Raw genomic sequence first — 17,338 nt, forward strand, 5'->3', positions numbered from 1 at the left:
CTACTGTTTCTTGTTTAAAAACAACACTGGGGCACCTGCGTGGCTCAGCTGGTTAAAACATCCAAGCCTTGATTTTGGCTCAGGTCATAATCTCACAATGGTGAGATGGAGCCCTGCATCAGGGTCAGGGTCAGGCTCCAGAGCTGGGTTTGGAGACTGCTTAAGATTCTCTCTCTCCCCTCTCCCACTTCCACTTTCTCTCAAAAACAAAACAAAAACAAACATCAATAACAACACACACATAATGAGATGCCACTATATACCCACCAAAATGGCAAAATTAAAAAAAATAACAATACCAGGGGTGCTTGGGTTGCTCAGTTAAGCATCTGACTCTTTATTTCAATTCAGGTCCATTCATGGATTGGGCCCTGTGGGCCCTGCATCAGGTTTCATGCTGAGGGTGCAAAGCTTGGGATTCTCTCTCTGCCCCTCTGTGTCACCCCATTCTCTCTCATAAAAACAAACAAAAAAAACTTTAAAAAACTCACAAGAAAAAAAAATTTTAAGTTTATTTATTTATTCTGAGAGAGAGAGAGACGCAGAGCCTGATGTGGGGGCTTGATCTCACGAACTGCGAGATCATGACCTCAGCCCAAATCAAAAGTTAGAACACTTAACCCACTGGGCCACCCAGGTGCCTTGACAATACCAAATTTTGAAGAGGATATGGAGCACCCAGAGATCTTAGTGGGAATGTAAAATTATGTGAACACTTATGGATACAAATGTTCATGGCATCTTTATTCATAATAACCCAAATCAAGAAAAACTATCCATCCACAAATAAATAAATTATGCAACAAAAATCCTTCTGACACACATATTAACATAGATAAATCTCAAAACCATTATATGAGTGAAAAGATAACAGAATGATCCCAATTATATAAAATTCTAGAAGAGCAAAATTTATCGTAACAAAAACTCAGTTCGTTGTCTGGATGTTGGGGATTGATTGCAAAGGGGCATGAGGGAACTTTTTGGGGTTAATGTAATTATTATCTTGATTGTGATGACAGTTACATTATGTTAAAATGAACACTTCATTATTTGTAAAATGTATCTTCTTAAAGTTGATTAATTTTTAGATTTCTAATTCTAGTTCCAATGTTTTTTGCATTCAACTACTATAAATTATACTTTGTTAATTTATACAAACTTAGGCAATTTGGCCTCACATCAAAAGGAAAAGACTCAGGATAGAACTTCCTAGGGCTGATTAAGCCCTCAAGTGACTATCATGAGTGGCTCTCTGACTTACCTGTCACTGTAGAGTTTTAGAAGGTGAAAGCAGACATCTTGAAGTGGTCTCTGTGAGTTTTTCTCCTCCTCTATCACACAGCCAGAGCCTTCTAGGTATGAAGGAAGTGGGGAGCAGGCATAACTCTCAGCCTCAGAAGAATTCTGAAGGGAAGAATTTGATACAACAGTACATCAGCTGCTACTGTGTTTCATTAGATGTGATCCTGTCTCAATTATACTACTTACACACATGTATTAAGAATGATGACACCCTGGGACGCCTGGGTGGCTCAGTCGGTTAAGCGTCTGACTTTTGGCTCAGGTTATGATCTCGCAGTTCATGAGTTTGAACCCCAAGTTAGGCTCTGTGCTGACAGCTCAGAGCCTAGAGCCTGCTCTGGATTATGTGTCTCCCTCTCTCTCTGCCTCACCCCCGCTTGTGCTCTCTCTCAAAAATGAATACACATTAAGGGGCGCCTGGGTGGCGCAGTCGGTTAAGCGTCCGACTTCAGCCAGGTCACGATCTCGCGGTCCGGGAGTTCGAGCCCCGCGTCGGGCTCTGGGCTGATGGCTCAGAGCCTGGAGCCTGTTTCCGATTCTGTGTCTCCCTCTCTCTCTGCCCCTCCCCCGTTCATGCTCTGTCTCTCTCTGTCCCAAAAAATAAATAAACGTTGAAAAAAAATATTAAAAAAAAAAAAAAATGAATACACATTAAGAAAAAAAAATTTAAGGATAGTAACACCCTAATGGAATGTGTCAAGGATCTTAAACTTAATTTTGAGTGGTGACATAGCCCACCTGTCTTCAAGGGACTATCAAAGACTTTGGATAGCTCTCACTAATCCTCCTACCTTTCTTGTCACAATTCTTATTACATTCAGTTTCTTTAGTGTTCTCTTTCTCCTGACATGTTTATCAAAGACAATAAACATGGACAGTAAGAAAAAAAAGCTGAAGAAATTATGGCTTTAAAAACATTAATAATGGGGTGCCTGCCTGGGTGGTGCAGTCAGTTAAGAGACCAACTCTTGGTTTTGGCTCAGGTCATGATCTCACGGTTCATGGGTTCAAGTCTCAAGTAGAGCTCTGCATTGACAGCGTGGAGGCTGCTTGGGATTCTCTCTCCCCTTCTCTCTGCCCCACTCCTGTTCGCATGCTCCCTCTCAAAATAAATAAACATTAAAAAAATATATGAAAACATGAATAATATTTTAACTCCAACACTGTCAAGGCATATGAAATATGATCATATTCAGAGGCAAATTTTTCAGGCCTGGTGATTTAGGACTATACCAACTTGAGGTTGGGCTGTATCTCAAGGAATTCCCAAAGGAGTAAGACAGCATTAGGAATAAAGAAAAACCCTCTGTCATCTGGGGGCAGGAAAACAGCTTTAAGAAAGTCAACTGTGGATGGGAATGCAAGCTGGTACAGCCACTCCGGAAAACAGTATGGAGGTTCCTCACAAAATTAAAAATAGAACTACCCTACGACCCAGCAATTGCACTACTAGGTATTTGTCCAAGGGATACACGTATGCTGTGTCGAAGGGGCACATGCACCCCAACGTTTATAGCAGCGCTATTGACAATAGCCAAAGTATGGAAAGAGCCCAAATGTCCATTGGTGGATGAATGGATAAAGAAGATGTGGTATATATATATATATATATACATACACAATGGAGTACTACTTGGCAATCAAAAAGAATGAACTCTTGCCATTTGCAACAATGTGGATGGAACTGGAGGGTATTATGCTAAGTGAAATTAGTCAGAGAAAGACAAGTATCATATGACTTCACTCACATGAGGACTTTAAGATACAAAACAGTTGAACATAAGGGAAGGGTAGTAAAAACAATATAAAAACAGAGAGGGGGACAAAGTATAAGAGAGTCATGGAGAACAGACAGAGTTACTGGAGGAGGTGTGGGAGTGGATTTGGGCTAAATGGTAAGGGGCATTAAGGAATCTACTGAAATCGTTGCACTACACACTAATTTGGATGTAAATTAAAAAAAATAAAATTAGGGGCGCCTGGGTGGCGCAGTCGGTTAGGCGTCCGACTTCAGCCAGGTCATGATCTCGCGGTCCGTGAGTTCGAGCCCCGCGTCAGGCTCTGGGCTGATGGCTCAGAGCCTGGAGCCTGTTTCCGATGCTGTGTCTCCCTCTCTCTCTCTGCCCCTCCCCCGTTCATGCTCTGTCTCTCTCTGTCTCAAAAAAATAAATAAACGTTGAAAAAAAAAAAAAAAATAAAATAAAATTAAAATTATAAAAAAAAGAAAGAAAAGAAAGAGTCAACTGTGGAAACATCATACTAAATAAAGTAGAAGCAGACACTTGAAGAAGTTTAAAAGTAACCCTGTCTAGAGGAAGGAGAAAAGGAAAGTTTCCCATCAGATTTCCTGGGTCCATTTCAATTTTAGAGTCCTTTCAAAAAAAGGAGTTAAGAAAAAGTATTATGAAGTGTAACTTGATGGATTTTTTCTCTGCAGTACTTTTCTGGCAAAATGAGAATGCCCCCCATGACACTTGGTTGGCTCTACTGGACACAAATACCTGAAATGCTTCTTCGTACATGCTGAGTGCCCTGGAAATGGAGGCTGTGGGTGGAAGCAAATACCAAAGATGGACAGCGAGGGAGCGTTTCCAGTCCAACTGTGAGCACACGTTGATTTGCCTCTCCTCGGAGACCTGCCATACCTGCAGGAAACAAAATCATCATCATAGCTATGTGTTATACATCATCTTATTACTCAGATCTGCAAGTCACTCACTTATTCCAGTAACTCTTTATTTTTTAAGTAATCTCCATGACCAATGTGGGGCTCAAACTCACCACCCCAAGATCAAGAGTTACATGCTTTACCAACTGGACCAGCCAGGCACCCCTATTTAAGTAACATTTTAAATGAACTAGATTAGCAGTGTTAATGATCCAAATATAAAATACACAGTTCTTTGGGGGCAGGGTGGATTTAGACAACAGGTGCTCTGAGATGAAAACCAGAGAGTGAAGAGGAGGTCTTCTCACTGCCCACAGCTGATGTCTTATAAAACTTTAAGATGTGCATAAATTCTGACCAGCTATTTCATTTTTGGAAAGTGATTATCAAGATGTCAACCAGGCAGGCAGCAAATGGAGAACTGGCTTAAAATAATTATGGTATATCATCCACAAAATGAACAGAAGTGGCTTTTAAAAAGAGTGATGCTATACAACATGGAAAAATGTCCATATACATAAGTGTACTGCTATGTATAATTGATTTTATTTGAATGTACACACATATGTAAATACACACATATATACACACATATATGTTGATATAGAGTTAAAACATGTCTGGAAAGACAGACTACAAATTATTTACCTTGTTTACCACTATGATAAGGGATAAGGTGAATTTTAATGTTTTAATTTCAATATAACCAGTTTTTGGTTTTGTACATGTTGTACATGTTGTACCTTTGTAATCTGAAAATACTTCACTAAAATTTAAAAACAAGTTGCTTAGTTATATGTGTAACAGTGTAAAATTTACAAAGATAGCTCTTTCCCTTAACCTCAAGCCATCTTGAATTTATGAGAAAATTTATGCAAATGTACGAGAAAAGAGGAAAGTACCGGTTTTCCAGCCAACAAGGCAAAGATCCGCAGTCTCTCGTCCTGGATGAAAGAGTTAGCCTGGAGCTGATGCCAATCCACCAGCTGCATGGTAAGCAGCTCCCGGATCGACTGGCTGCCCACCAACTGGGATAAAAGAAGGGCAAGACGATGATCACCTACAAGACAAACAGAACTCTAGTGATCACTGAGGATTTACGGACTTGGGGAAACACTAGGTATTATCTTATTTCTTCTAGCCCTCAGGAGGGAGAACTTGACACAGTGACTGCTTTCTGCAGTAGTAACAAAATACTGACCACCACCATACCATTTTCTGCCTGGGCAGAAAATATTCAGAGTACTTTAACCTAAATTACATAGACTGTACAGTATACAGAGTTCAATTATAGATCTACTATTACTTCTGTGACCCTTCATCTGTAAAATGGAGGAAAGTATCATCTGATTCAAAGGCTTACAGTGAAAACTGAGATGACATAATTGAAAACATGCCCAACTAGAATGGCACTGAGGAATGGCCAACTGAAAGCTAGAGGAAAAGCATATGTGCGTGGTATAAAAAGAATCGCTGAGTCTTTCACTCTCATAGGTCCAATAATCTTTTTTACTAAAAATTAAGTACAAAGGGCTGAGGCAATAAAACGATTCTAATTAACCAGAATGTGAGGGGATAGAAATTCCAGTTTATGAAAACTTCCAGTTAAGATGTAAGTTAAGAGAAAAGTGCTTTGTTTCACCCCTTCTGACAAACCTGGTAAAGTCAACAATCTTTCTCCTTTCGTTTGTACATATGGGTCAGTGCTTACATGTCTATATAAACTACCATTCTATCAGAAACTGAGGCTCTCATCTCAAAAGAGTTTCTTTCACAAATGAGAGGGGCCTGAAGGAAAAAAAATCATGCATCAGGAATACATTTGGAAACGTGCCAGGCCAAGTGGTCTCTCTGTATATAGGTAATCAAGGCATGACTGGACTATGATTCAGGCAGTAAGTGCTGTAGCTCACTTGACCATGAGCTGCTAGTATTCTAGGTGAAAAATACTAAAAGGAAAAAAGAAAAGATTATTTCTGTGTATCTACAGAATCCCAAAGAGAGGATTTACTGGCCAGGATTTATAAATATTCTGGGTCACCAGAGATGGTCAAGTTAAAATCTTGATATAATCCATTCATTTAGATCCTCTCTTTGCTTCCATCACACAACCAACCAATCAGCTTCTGCCCATCCCTGACTTTTCACATAGATTTTCCCATTTATGAGGACATATACAAAGCACGTAGCAGGATCCTAGGGTACTTCTCAAGTCAATTTTAGTGTATGGTGCAACGTAAGAATACAAATTAATCTTTTGCATGTGAATATCCAACTATCACAGCATTATCTATTGAAAAGACCATACTTTCCACATTTAAATCATCTTGGCACCTTTGTCAAAAATCAACTGAATCTAAGTGGAAGGGTTTTATATTCAAGTCTCACTTCTATTCTACTCTGTTGTTCTATGTTCATTCTTATACCAGTACCACATTGTCCTGACTGCTGCAGCTTTATAGAAGTTTTGAAATTAGAAAAGTGTTGAGTTCTCTGATTTTGTTCTTCTTTTCAAAGACTGTTTAGGTCTTTTACATTTCCAAATAAGAATCAGCTTGTTAATTTTTGCAAAAATGCCAGTTGTGGATTTTGATAGAAAATGCACTGAATGTACAAATTAATTTGCAGATAACAGACATCTTAGCAACACTGAGGTTCCCAATCTACCAGTGGTTCTCAATCTGAGTGGTTCTGCTCTCCAGGGAACACTTGGCAATGTCTAGAGATATTTTTAGTTGTCACAACCAAGGGTAAAGTACTCTTATGGGTAGAGGGCAGGGATGCTGTTAAGTATCTTGAAATGCCCGGACAGCCTCCACAACAAAAAATTACCAGCCAAAAATGACAAGAGTGCTGAACTGAGATGTATTCCATAAATGCGGAATGTGTTTCCCCATTTATTTAGATCTTTATTTCCTCAGCAATGTTTTATAATTATAGTACAAGTCTCATTTTTGTTACATTTATTCCTTAAGTATTTTATTCTTTCTGATATTATTGTGAATGCAACTGTTTTTCTCACTTCATTTTTGGATTGCCTGTTGCTAATACATAGAAATAAACTGTATTTTGTATACTAATCTTGAATCCTGAGGTCATGCTGAACTAGTTTATTTAGTCCCATTACCTTTTCTGTGGATTACTTAGGACTGAACTATATACATACAGAATCATGCCATCTTTTAATAAAGACAGTTTCATCCCTTCCTTCCTCATATGTATGACTTTTTTGCTTCTTTTCCTTATGTGATTACACTGGCTACAATATTCACTACAATGTTGTACAGAAATGGTGTTCCCAATCTTAGGGTGAAATTGTTCAGTCTTTCAACATTAAGTATGATGTTAGCTATAGTTTTTTTGTACGTGTGCTTTGACATCTGGGTAATAATGTCATCATGGAATGAGTTGGAAAGTGCTCCCCTCTATTTGCTGAAAAGAGTTACAGAGGATTGATATGACTTCTTCTTCAAACACATGATAGTGTTCACCAGTGAAGACATCTGGATTAGCTTTTCTGAGTGAAGATTTTTAATTACTAATTCAACTTCTTTATTTGTTACAGATATATTTAGATTTTCTACTTTTTCTTGAATTAGTTTTGGTAATTTATATCTTCCTTGGAATTTGTCAATGTCACCTAAGTTGTTTAATTTGTTGACACAGAATTTCTCATAGTATTCCCTTTTCTGTAGGGCTAGTAGCATTTTTGTTTGTTTTTTATTTTCATTCCTATTTGTTGGTAATTTGTCTCCCTCCCCGCCCCCCCATGATCAGTGTAGTTAAAGGTTTGTAAACTTTCTTAATCTTCTCAAAGAACTAATTTTTGATGTTACTGATTACTGTTTTTTTCTTTTTATGTTGCCATTTTCATTGATTTCTGTTCTAATCTAGTATTTCCTCTCTTCTTCTACCTTTTGGTTTATTTCTTATTTTGCTGATTTCTTAAGGTAGAAGCTTAGGTTACTGATTTGAGGTCTTCTTGTTGGGTATATATCAGATAACATTGATAATGTTCACAAATTTTATGTTCTTGATATTGTTTAATTGTTCTATCAATTATTAAAAGTGGAGGTAGTAAAGCGAAAGTTTTTAGTAAGCTGAAAGGTACTGCCTTGTCAAAAGTTTAACCTTAAAGTAAGAAAAAAAAAAGGAGGAAGAAGTAGAGTTTATGAACAAATAAATCTAAGGACCTGACTTCCGGCAGTCCTTAAGATCCTCTTCTGCTATACACGTATGCATTGGTAAGCATAACTTTGTCTCTTTAATGATTCATAATCTTTTTAGCTTTACAGAAGGCCAATCCTAAAGACAAATTCTCTCTGTACAAAAATATATGAAGACCACAAAGGCACTGAGCTAAACATGTAGTGACAGTGGAATGCAACTGGCCATGTATATAAGTTCTTGATTCTAGCTTTTCCTATGATTTATTCCTTATAATCCCCAAACTGGCCAAGTCCCCCCAGAATAAATCCAGTTGATGGCTCCAATTAGTTGGTTTCACGTAAGATAGGTTTCAGTAACAAAGTCTGATCAGAGATCTACTTATATTAAATTGAACTATGCCATCCTTTATTTTTACCAAGATTTGTGTCTGAAGTACTTGCTGAATGCCTCTCATTAGTGCAAGAGGAAAAGCAGAAATACATAATGGGAAGACCTTAAAAAAAAAAACACAAAAAAAACAATAACCCAGAAATTAAATTTAATATTTACCTGAATGAAATAAAGTGAATTAATCCAAAATGCGTATGTTTCAAAAGTTCAGAATACTGCTTATTGTGGGGAAGAAAAAGCCTAAATGTCAAAAAAAGGAGTTCCCTAACATCCATACATAAATGAATGCTGAGAAGCATTTGACTATAATGCCTATATTATAGGAGATGAAAAGAACACAGTGTGTGTATGTATGTGTATATTATATATAGCATATGTATATATTATAATGTGTATATATACACATATTGTGTGTGTGTGTGTGTGTGTGTGTGTGTGTGTGTGTGTGTGTGTGTATGTAGCGGGGTACCACCTTTGAAAAGTTTACATTCATATATGCTTTGTGTACACAAATTCTAATATACCTAATATATTACAAAGTAAATAGTCCAAATTCAAGCTGTATACTGAAATGTCTACTAAATGCTAAAGGATGCAGGTGATTTGTATTTATTGCTTTTTGCTTATCTGCATCTGTAAATCCATTTGTAGCATACAAAATTAAAATAACTTTAATTTCGTAAACTTAATGTTTATGGTTCTATAAAAAAAAACTAGAAAACACAATCCCTATTCTCGAGTAACCAGCAATATTCCTGGGAAGTTTATTATTAATTCAGGTTAGAAGACAAAGGCAAATCTACAATTAAGGGGTAGGGACAGTGAGTAGCACAGACAGGGGTGCAGAGAGGGACCATATGCCCTACCTGACTGCTGGGCCAGAGAGCAGGCCTCACTGATCCTCTTGCCTGTGAGGTAGCTGAAGACAGCCTCCACAGGCTTGTCTTTTCGGGTTAAGGAGACTTCCTCCTCAATTTGAGGTGCGGCAGTATAGGATAGCCAGCGAGAGAAAGTTCTTCTTCGCTCCAGAATCTGAATGTATTCATTGGGTTCATCCAGCTGGCTGTCAGTCTCCTTCAGGTGGCCCCATAAGGCTTCACATAATGTCCATGCTAGGCTCCAGTGCTTCACAACTAAAGATGGGACAGGAAAATAATATGACATAAAGTCAAAGTAACTACAGAGAGGACATCACTCTAATGGTGGCATAAAAACACATAAATTAATAAATACCCCAAACAACCACTCAAGCTGATTTCCCTGAATCTGTTTCTGGCTCACTCTGCTGTGTTTTACAAGTCCCAGAGGTCTGTAGTGTAACTGCTTGTTCACTCCATGTTCCTGTGGTACTTGTTATAACATATGTAACTCTATGCTCTTTTAAACCAGTTCCTCTAGCTCAATTATGGCTAATATAATCTCAAATGACAGAGAAAAGTCCTGTAACTTGATTAAATTCTGTTTACAAAATGCTTTAAGAAATAAGAAGTGCTGGGGTGCCTGGGTGGCTCAGTCAGTTCAGTGTCCAACTCTTGATTTCGGCTCTGGGCTGACCGTGGAGCCTACTTGAGATATTCTTTCTCTCTCGCTTTCTCCTTCTCTCCCTCCCTCACTCTGTCCCTCTCCCCTCTCCTCTGTCACTTGTGCTCTCTCTCTAAAATAAAGAAAAAAAAATTTTTTTTTAATTTTTAACATTTATTTATATTTTCAACGTTTATTTGTTTTTGGGACAGAGAGAGACAGAGCATGAATGGGGGAGGGGCAGAGAGAGAGGGAGACACAGAACCGAAAACAGGCTCCAGGCTCTGAGCCATCAGCTCAGAGCCCGACGCGGGGCTCGAACTCACGGACCGCGAGATCGTGACCTGGCTGAAGTCGGACGCTTAACCGACTGCGCCACCCAGGCGCCCCAACATTTATTTATTTTTGAGAAACAGAGAGAGCACAAGCAGGGGAGGACAGAGAGAGAGAGAGAGAGAGAGAGAGAGAGAGAGAGAGAGAGAGAGGAGACACAGAATCCAAAGCAGGCTCCAGGCTCTGAGCTGTCAGCACAGAGCCCGACGCGAACTCAAACTCACAGACTGTGAGATCATGACCTGAGCTGAAGTCAGCCACTTAACCAACTGCGCTGCCCAGGCACCCCAAGAAAAAAAAATTTTTATTAAAAAATATGAAGTGCTCTAAAAACTTGTGAGAGAGTATTCTCTCCTGTAAGAGGTACAGCCTAACATTTACAGAGCCTAAAATGACACTATTCGAAAACACTTAAGAGTAAAGCCAACTCTGAACTTCACTATCCACAGAGGTTATCATCTTCATTTTACAGATGAGGAAATTGAAGTAACTTGCTCAAAGTTATAGGCAAAATGTATTAGAGCCAAGATTTGAACCCAAGTAATAAATCCAGCTCTATACTCTTAACTACTATTCATATTGCTCCTCAAGAAGGAAAACAAGATGGAAGCACTGTTTACCACTAAGCCAAATACAAGTATGCACTGGGAAGATGTCTCACATGTTTGAAATGATGATGAGACAACTGAAGCAAACACAAAGAAATTAACATACACAATTCTCAGAATTTGTGGCATATGACAGTCTAAAATAGTTGCCATTTTTCAACATTTTTACATGTTGAAATGTTATCAAACATGTAATTAAGTATAATTTTTCTACTATTTGAAATAGTAGGTTCCCATATTAGAAAAGCCTGTTATCAAAGTATTGGTTTAGAAAACCATGGTCACAATAGTTATAGAAAAGAGAGGTTAAGAGGGAATTTATGAACACTAAAATTGTTGGGAAGAACAAAAGGGATTTAAGCTGGACACGGAAGAATGGGTAGGATTTAGAAAAGCAAGAAGGAAGGGCACCTGGGTGGCTCAATTAAACGTCTGACTCTTGACCTTGGCTCAGGTCATGATCTTGTGGTTTGTGGGGTCAATCCCCACGTCAGGCTCTGTGCTGGCAGCGCAGAGCCTGCTTGGGATTCTCTCTTTGACCCTCCCCTGCTGGCATGCACTGTGCTCTCTCTCTCTCAAAATAAACAAATACACTTTAAAAAAAAAAAAAAGAAAGAAAGAAGGAATGGCTTTCTTTCCCTATGTTCTCAGAATGGAGAAAGGAATGGAATTTCAAAAATCCAAAGAATTTGGCTGCAGTTCCTGTGAACAAGGACTCATATATTAAAAAGCAGAAGAGTAACTGTAAAAAATGTTATCATTTCTTCTTCCTTGGGATTTTGCTCTTTGCAACTCAACTACACACAAGTGTGAGCTCAGGCATCCGCCCACTACACTGGCATAAGGAAATCTGTCCTCCTATGAACGCATGCTTCTACTCCAGTTCCTGAAACATCAAAGGTTAGATAGACATAGTCCATACTCACTTTGTGCTTCCAAAAAGTCTCCAGAAGCTTTCTTAACCCAATTTGCATAGTCATGAATGACAGCAACTCCTGGATTAGGGACAATGAGAGGACACAGCTCATCTACATGGACAGTGCTGTGCTTTAATTTGAGCTCCAGAGGTATTTGGTATAACTGCAGGTCTTCATCTGGCTTTTGTCTCAAACTGAGTTTTTCCAAACGAACTTTGAATGGAGACTCTGTTAGGCTACAAGAGCAAATGACAAGACAGAAAATGAAGATAAGACAGATGCTAGAATTTTCCTACAAATAAACCTTTATTTTTATGATTCAAAGAGAATGCAAAACATTCACCTGTGGTTTTAAAGTAACTGTGTTCCCTAATGTCAAACTATAATGAACTTATCTGCTGTAGAATGAGTAAACAAATTATCTGGCCCATGCATTCAGAATCCAAAGGCTTCTTAAGGCCAGGTTGTAACAAGCATGGGAATCAATGCAGTTAGACTTTGAGCTGGCTTCAACATGTATCTACATATTATGAAATCCAAGGACCAAAAACCATTGTTGGGACACTGATTTCTCAAATTATACATAGTGAGGGATCAAAAGTTGTGAGGCTAAGGTTATAGATACTGTAAAACTGACTCTAAATTAAGATGAGCATATAATCAATCTCACCTTGATCCAATTTTAAGATTGATATTAATAACCTTCAAAACATGACATCATGTATAACCTAGATTAGGATCAACATTACTAATTGTGAGGTTCAAGAGAGCTATTGTTTTGTATTTCTTCAAAGTTAACTTTAAATACCAAGCATTATAGGTGATCACAGTCATTTAATCTGTAGTAAAGACAGCACAATTTGTTATAAAGAGTAAACAGGAAAATGTTATATATTTTGCACAAAACAACTGTATGCATATTGGTTAATAACTACCAGAACTGTGTATGCATATGTATGTATGTGTGTGTATAGATTATATATGCGTGTGTGCACGTATGTATGTGTATAGATTATATATGTGTATATGTATACTCAACACATATATAAAGTATACAGAACTAGAAGTACACACACATAAATGTTAATAGTGGGGATTATGTAGTAATAACATAGCATACATAGCTACCAGATGTCTTTTTTTAAGTAAGCTCTATGCCCAATGTGGGGCTTCAACTCATGAAGCCGAGATCAAGAGTTGTATGCTCTACTGACTGAGCCAGCCAGATGCCTCTATCAGATGTCATCTTATTTCCAGATACTTATGTATGAATTATACCCAGTTTATACATTCACCTTACCAGGTCCAAGATATGGGAAATGTGCTTAGTTGAGAAAATACCCCATACATATATACATTACATATATTATATATATGTAATATACATTACATATATTATATATATGTAATATACATTACATATATTATATATATGTAATATACATTACATATATTATATATATGTAATATACATTACATATATTATATATAATGTATATATAATATGTATAATATATAATGTATATATATAATGTATAATATATAATATACATTACATATATTATATATAATATACATTACATATATTATATATAATATATATATATTATATATTTTACATATGTATATATATAAATCACAAATATCTAAGTGAGAAAATAGGAAAAAATGACTAATGCAATAAAAAGAATAAAACCCAAGGAATGCTGCAGCATCAACTTTGGGTCTGTTAAATTTCCAATTAAAGTTTAACCACTAAGTATTATACTCTTCATACCTTGATGTTACAAATGGAGTTATCTTATTAATCGGTTTGGTTTTTAATTATACAAAGATCTTCTGCTATCTAAAACTGTACTAAGAACAGGGGTACCTGGGTGGCTCAGTCAGTTGAGCATCCAACTTTGGCTCAGGTCATGATCTCACGGTTTGTGAGTTTGAGCCCCGCATTGGGCTTACTGCTGTCAGCCCAAAGCCCACTTTGGATCTTTTGTCCCCTTTCTCTCTGCTCCCTGCCCTCCATGTGCTCTCTCAAAAATAAACAAACATTAAAAAAAAATATATTAAAAAAAAACTGTACTAAGAGCATATCTAGAAAGATCACCAAGGTCTAGAGACTTTGGGTCTTCTGATAATGAAAAATTTTTTCTCACCTACCAAGTTGCTTTTCTCAAAAACCATAAAGAAAATGTGACTCACGATTTAACAGCTACTGGATTAGGCAGGAATCCATATTCCATAGAATCGGCATTTTGATGATTTTCCAGTTCATGACAGCCACTCAGCTGTTCTCCACTATTAGCAAGAGTCCAGTTGGGGCCCCAACCAACTCGAAATGAGCGTCCCATAAACAGAGCCATATCCATCAAGAGTTTCCCCTTGCCATAGGTGACAGACTTTTCAAGAGGGACTAGGCCTGGTTGTCTACGTGTACCCACGGTTTTCAACTGAACTTCAGGGGCTGGGCTGGGCACTGTAAACACAGAGGTGAGGGGTGGAGGGACAGACCAAGGGCATGTGGATGGAATATTCATCAAAGACGATGCTCTGGGGGTGCGACATTCTTGTACAGAGGCACTTGGTGAAAGAAAAGCTCCACTAGTAAACTTTGATTGTAGTAACCCACCAACTGAAATAGGGGGAAAAAAAAAAAACTATTAGAAAATACAGTCTCTATTGCTTCTTGAACAGCAATCATCAGTGAGGCTGAAATTACAGTTTTTCCAAACCAATTAAATCAGATATAGATGACAAGAGGCAAGTCATAATCTGTGGAATACTGTTTCACCAGGAAACCAAGGCAGGAATTTGTGATGATGATGCCACAATAATATTAACATTAATAACAAACACTATCACTACTACTTAAAAAAAAAAAAATTAACACTTATTTTGTGAAAGACTCTGTATAAGTCATTTGTATACACAGTTTCATTTCACCCTTCAATAACTTCATACAAACAACACTATTATCCCATTTTATAGGTAGGAAAACTGGGCTTTGAAAAGTGATTAGTCCAAATCCACAAAGCTACTAATGGCAGGACTAAGAGATAAGCCAGGTCTGACATCAATGGTCATGCCCTTTTCAGAATGCCAAATGTAAACATTTCTTAGTCCAAAGAAAAAGCTTAATAAGATAAAAATACAAATTGCTACCACTCCAATGCTCATGCTAGACTCCATGAAACAAAAACCCATGGAGGTACCTTGTGCCTTTCAGAAGGACAGTTCTTATTACTATTATATTGCCTGTTTTCTAAGAGGTAGAGGTAGTTATTGAAGTACAAGTGCCCATTAGAGAAAAGGTTGTTATGTTTAATTGCTTTATTAGTTAACATATTTTTAAAACGGGTTTTATTAAGGGCACTTGAAAGAAGTGAAAAATAAAGTTTTTAAGGCAATATAAACAAATCTCTTCCTAGTAGTTCCTCTGGCTTTTAAAACATTTGAGATTACATGTGCTTATGTCCTTTGTTCATATTGATACTCTACTTCCAATCCCACAAGAAGGAAAAAAGGGAAAGCTTTAAAATCAAGTATCACTTTCCTAGGAATTAGGCAAGGTTTAGGAAAAAGTAGAAATCTGACGAGTTTTATGCATTGTAAGAAGCAACATTTGCCCCCAGGAGGCAATAAAATAAGGACAGTATGAGGACTGCACAAAATTGTACAGTGCAGGACAACTTGCTCATTCCTCTAAGATGTGATAAAAATTAGGAAATCTGATCTAGTCCACATTCATAAGCAAATAAAAACATAACCTAAACAAAACACAAATGCTTTGTTCTCCATACAACTTGTACATCTGCAACAATAAAGCACATTACGGTTTTTAAAAACTGGCCCCACCTAACATATTTAGAAGAGTACATTTCCTCTTGGCATCCTTATGTCATATGCCTTTAGGGGGATATTTGCTAGAGAAGTTGACTCAGCTTAGAAGAAGATATGTGAAAAGCAGGACTTTACAGCTTTCTTGTAAAATAGCATCACTTACAGTACCTAAAGAACGGGATTTTGACGAGTGGGATGCTGAAATGGGGAGTCTGGGAGAACAGATTTCTTGAGAAGTATCTGTTTTAGAAGGAAGGTGACTGAAGCGTTGATCCATGACCGTATCTACATCTTCTTCATCAGCAAGCAATGATGCTTTCATGATCTAAAAAGGCAATATCTATAGAATGAATGTGTTCCCTGAAATCCAAAGGCCATAAAAGAAAAATGCAGTTTACAACAACCAGTAAATTGCTCTGCCTGAAGGCTGTGTCCAGAGCTACTATAATATCGGTGTGGCTGCATGTGCCTGAGGAATTTAAGTTATAGAACATTCCTCTTATATCTAGAGTCCCACCAAAGTCTGGCACACAGCAATTGCTCACCTGTTTACAGGATGATTAACTTTGAAAATAAGACAAAGGCTAAACTTATAACATGCCAAAAGGCATAGGCAAAAGAAATTGAGACAGAGTTTAAAGAAACCTGTTATCTACTAGGCTATTAAAACTTTTATGGAGCACTTTTGAGAGCCTCAAAACCACCCTACAGAGAAAAATCTGTGCTCACAGATGTTAAATGACTCGCCTAAAGTCACATAGTAATAGTTATAGAACTCGGATTAGAATCCACGTGTTCTGAATCTCAATATAGCTTTCCCTCCCAGAACGGAAAAATGAGGCCCAAATATGGACCATATTCTGGTTTTTCTTCATTCCAATGACCACTCAATGCTCTTCAGTAAATAATCAAGGAAGAGGCCTGATTAGATGCAAGGGAGGTAAACATTAGTTTGGCTTCCTGTTGTAGTAAGGGTGGGTTAGGACTTCACCTGTAAGACATGTGGATTAATTCCCAGTGAAGATGCAATGTGTGTTGAGGCAGACACAGGTTCCTGATCCTCAGGCACGCACTCTTCTAACATGGAATCCAAAACTGGCTCCTGGGTGATATCTACCATGTCACTGTCCAGTTCCACAACCCTCCCTAACTGCTCCACCTCTGGGCTCTGGCTCTGTAGACAGCAGAAAGATCAGGGAAGCAGCATTAAATTATACCAAATAGACACAGAGCTTCTATAGTTATTCAGAATATGATATTGTAATACTAGATTCTGTCCATTCTAAGACAGTGTGAGGTAACATATTTGCTAAAAAGGATTTAGGAATAATTACCCCAAATCCCCCTATACGTACTTGAGATCTAAATATGGATACATGAAATCACCCTTTTGTAATATGTTAAGGTCTGGTGTCTGGAACGTAAGCCCCATACTGAACAAATGGTGGTCTTCAGACAAAGATTATGCCTTACCTGATACAGCTAGCAAATATAATTTTCTGATATACACAGGGTGACCCTGCCCTCACATTGCCTTGTAGCCAGAAGCCATTGGGAAAAGAGAATAAAAGGTACAAATATCAAAGTCT

The 17,338-nt window shown here is 37.7% G+C and overlaps 1 protein-coding gene across 8 annotated transcripts in view; it reads right to left on the reverse strand.

Moving 5' to 3' along the window:
* Nucleotides 1-17,338, reverse strand: part of NUP98 (nucleoporin 98 and 96 precursor) — a 118,993-nt gene that overhangs the window by 18,173 nt on the left and 83,482 nt on the right. For all 8 annotated transcript variants that reach the window (XM_047071140.1, XM_047071139.1, XM_047071142.1 and 5 more), the window contains 8 exons: nt 16,741-16,923; nt 15,918-16,074; nt 14,112-14,541; nt 11,922-12,148; nt 9,400-9,666; nt 4,876-5,033; nt 3,807-3,950; nt 1,265-1,407 (listed from right to left, as the gene is read on the reverse strand). In XM_047071140.1, coding sequence (XP_046927096.1) covers nt 1,265-1,407; nt 3,807-3,950; nt 4,876-5,033; nt 9,400-9,666; nt 11,922-12,148; nt 14,112-14,541; nt 15,918-16,074; nt 16,741-16,923 — 1,709 coding nt within the window. The remainder of the gene's footprint in view (nt 1-1,264; nt 1,408-3,806; nt 3,951-4,875; nt 5,034-9,399; nt 9,667-11,921; nt 12,149-14,111; nt 14,542-15,917; nt 16,075-16,740; nt 16,924-17,338) is intronic.

Source organism: Lynx rufus, unplaced genomic scaffold (genome assembly GCF_022079265.1).
Source record: "Lynx rufus isolate CCGP_SWC_20201006 ecotype Redwood Valley unplaced genomic scaffold, mLynRuf1.p SCAF_9, whole genome shotgun sequence".
Taxonomy (NCBI): Eukaryota; Metazoa; Chordata; class Mammalia; order Carnivora; family Felidae; genus Lynx; species Lynx rufus.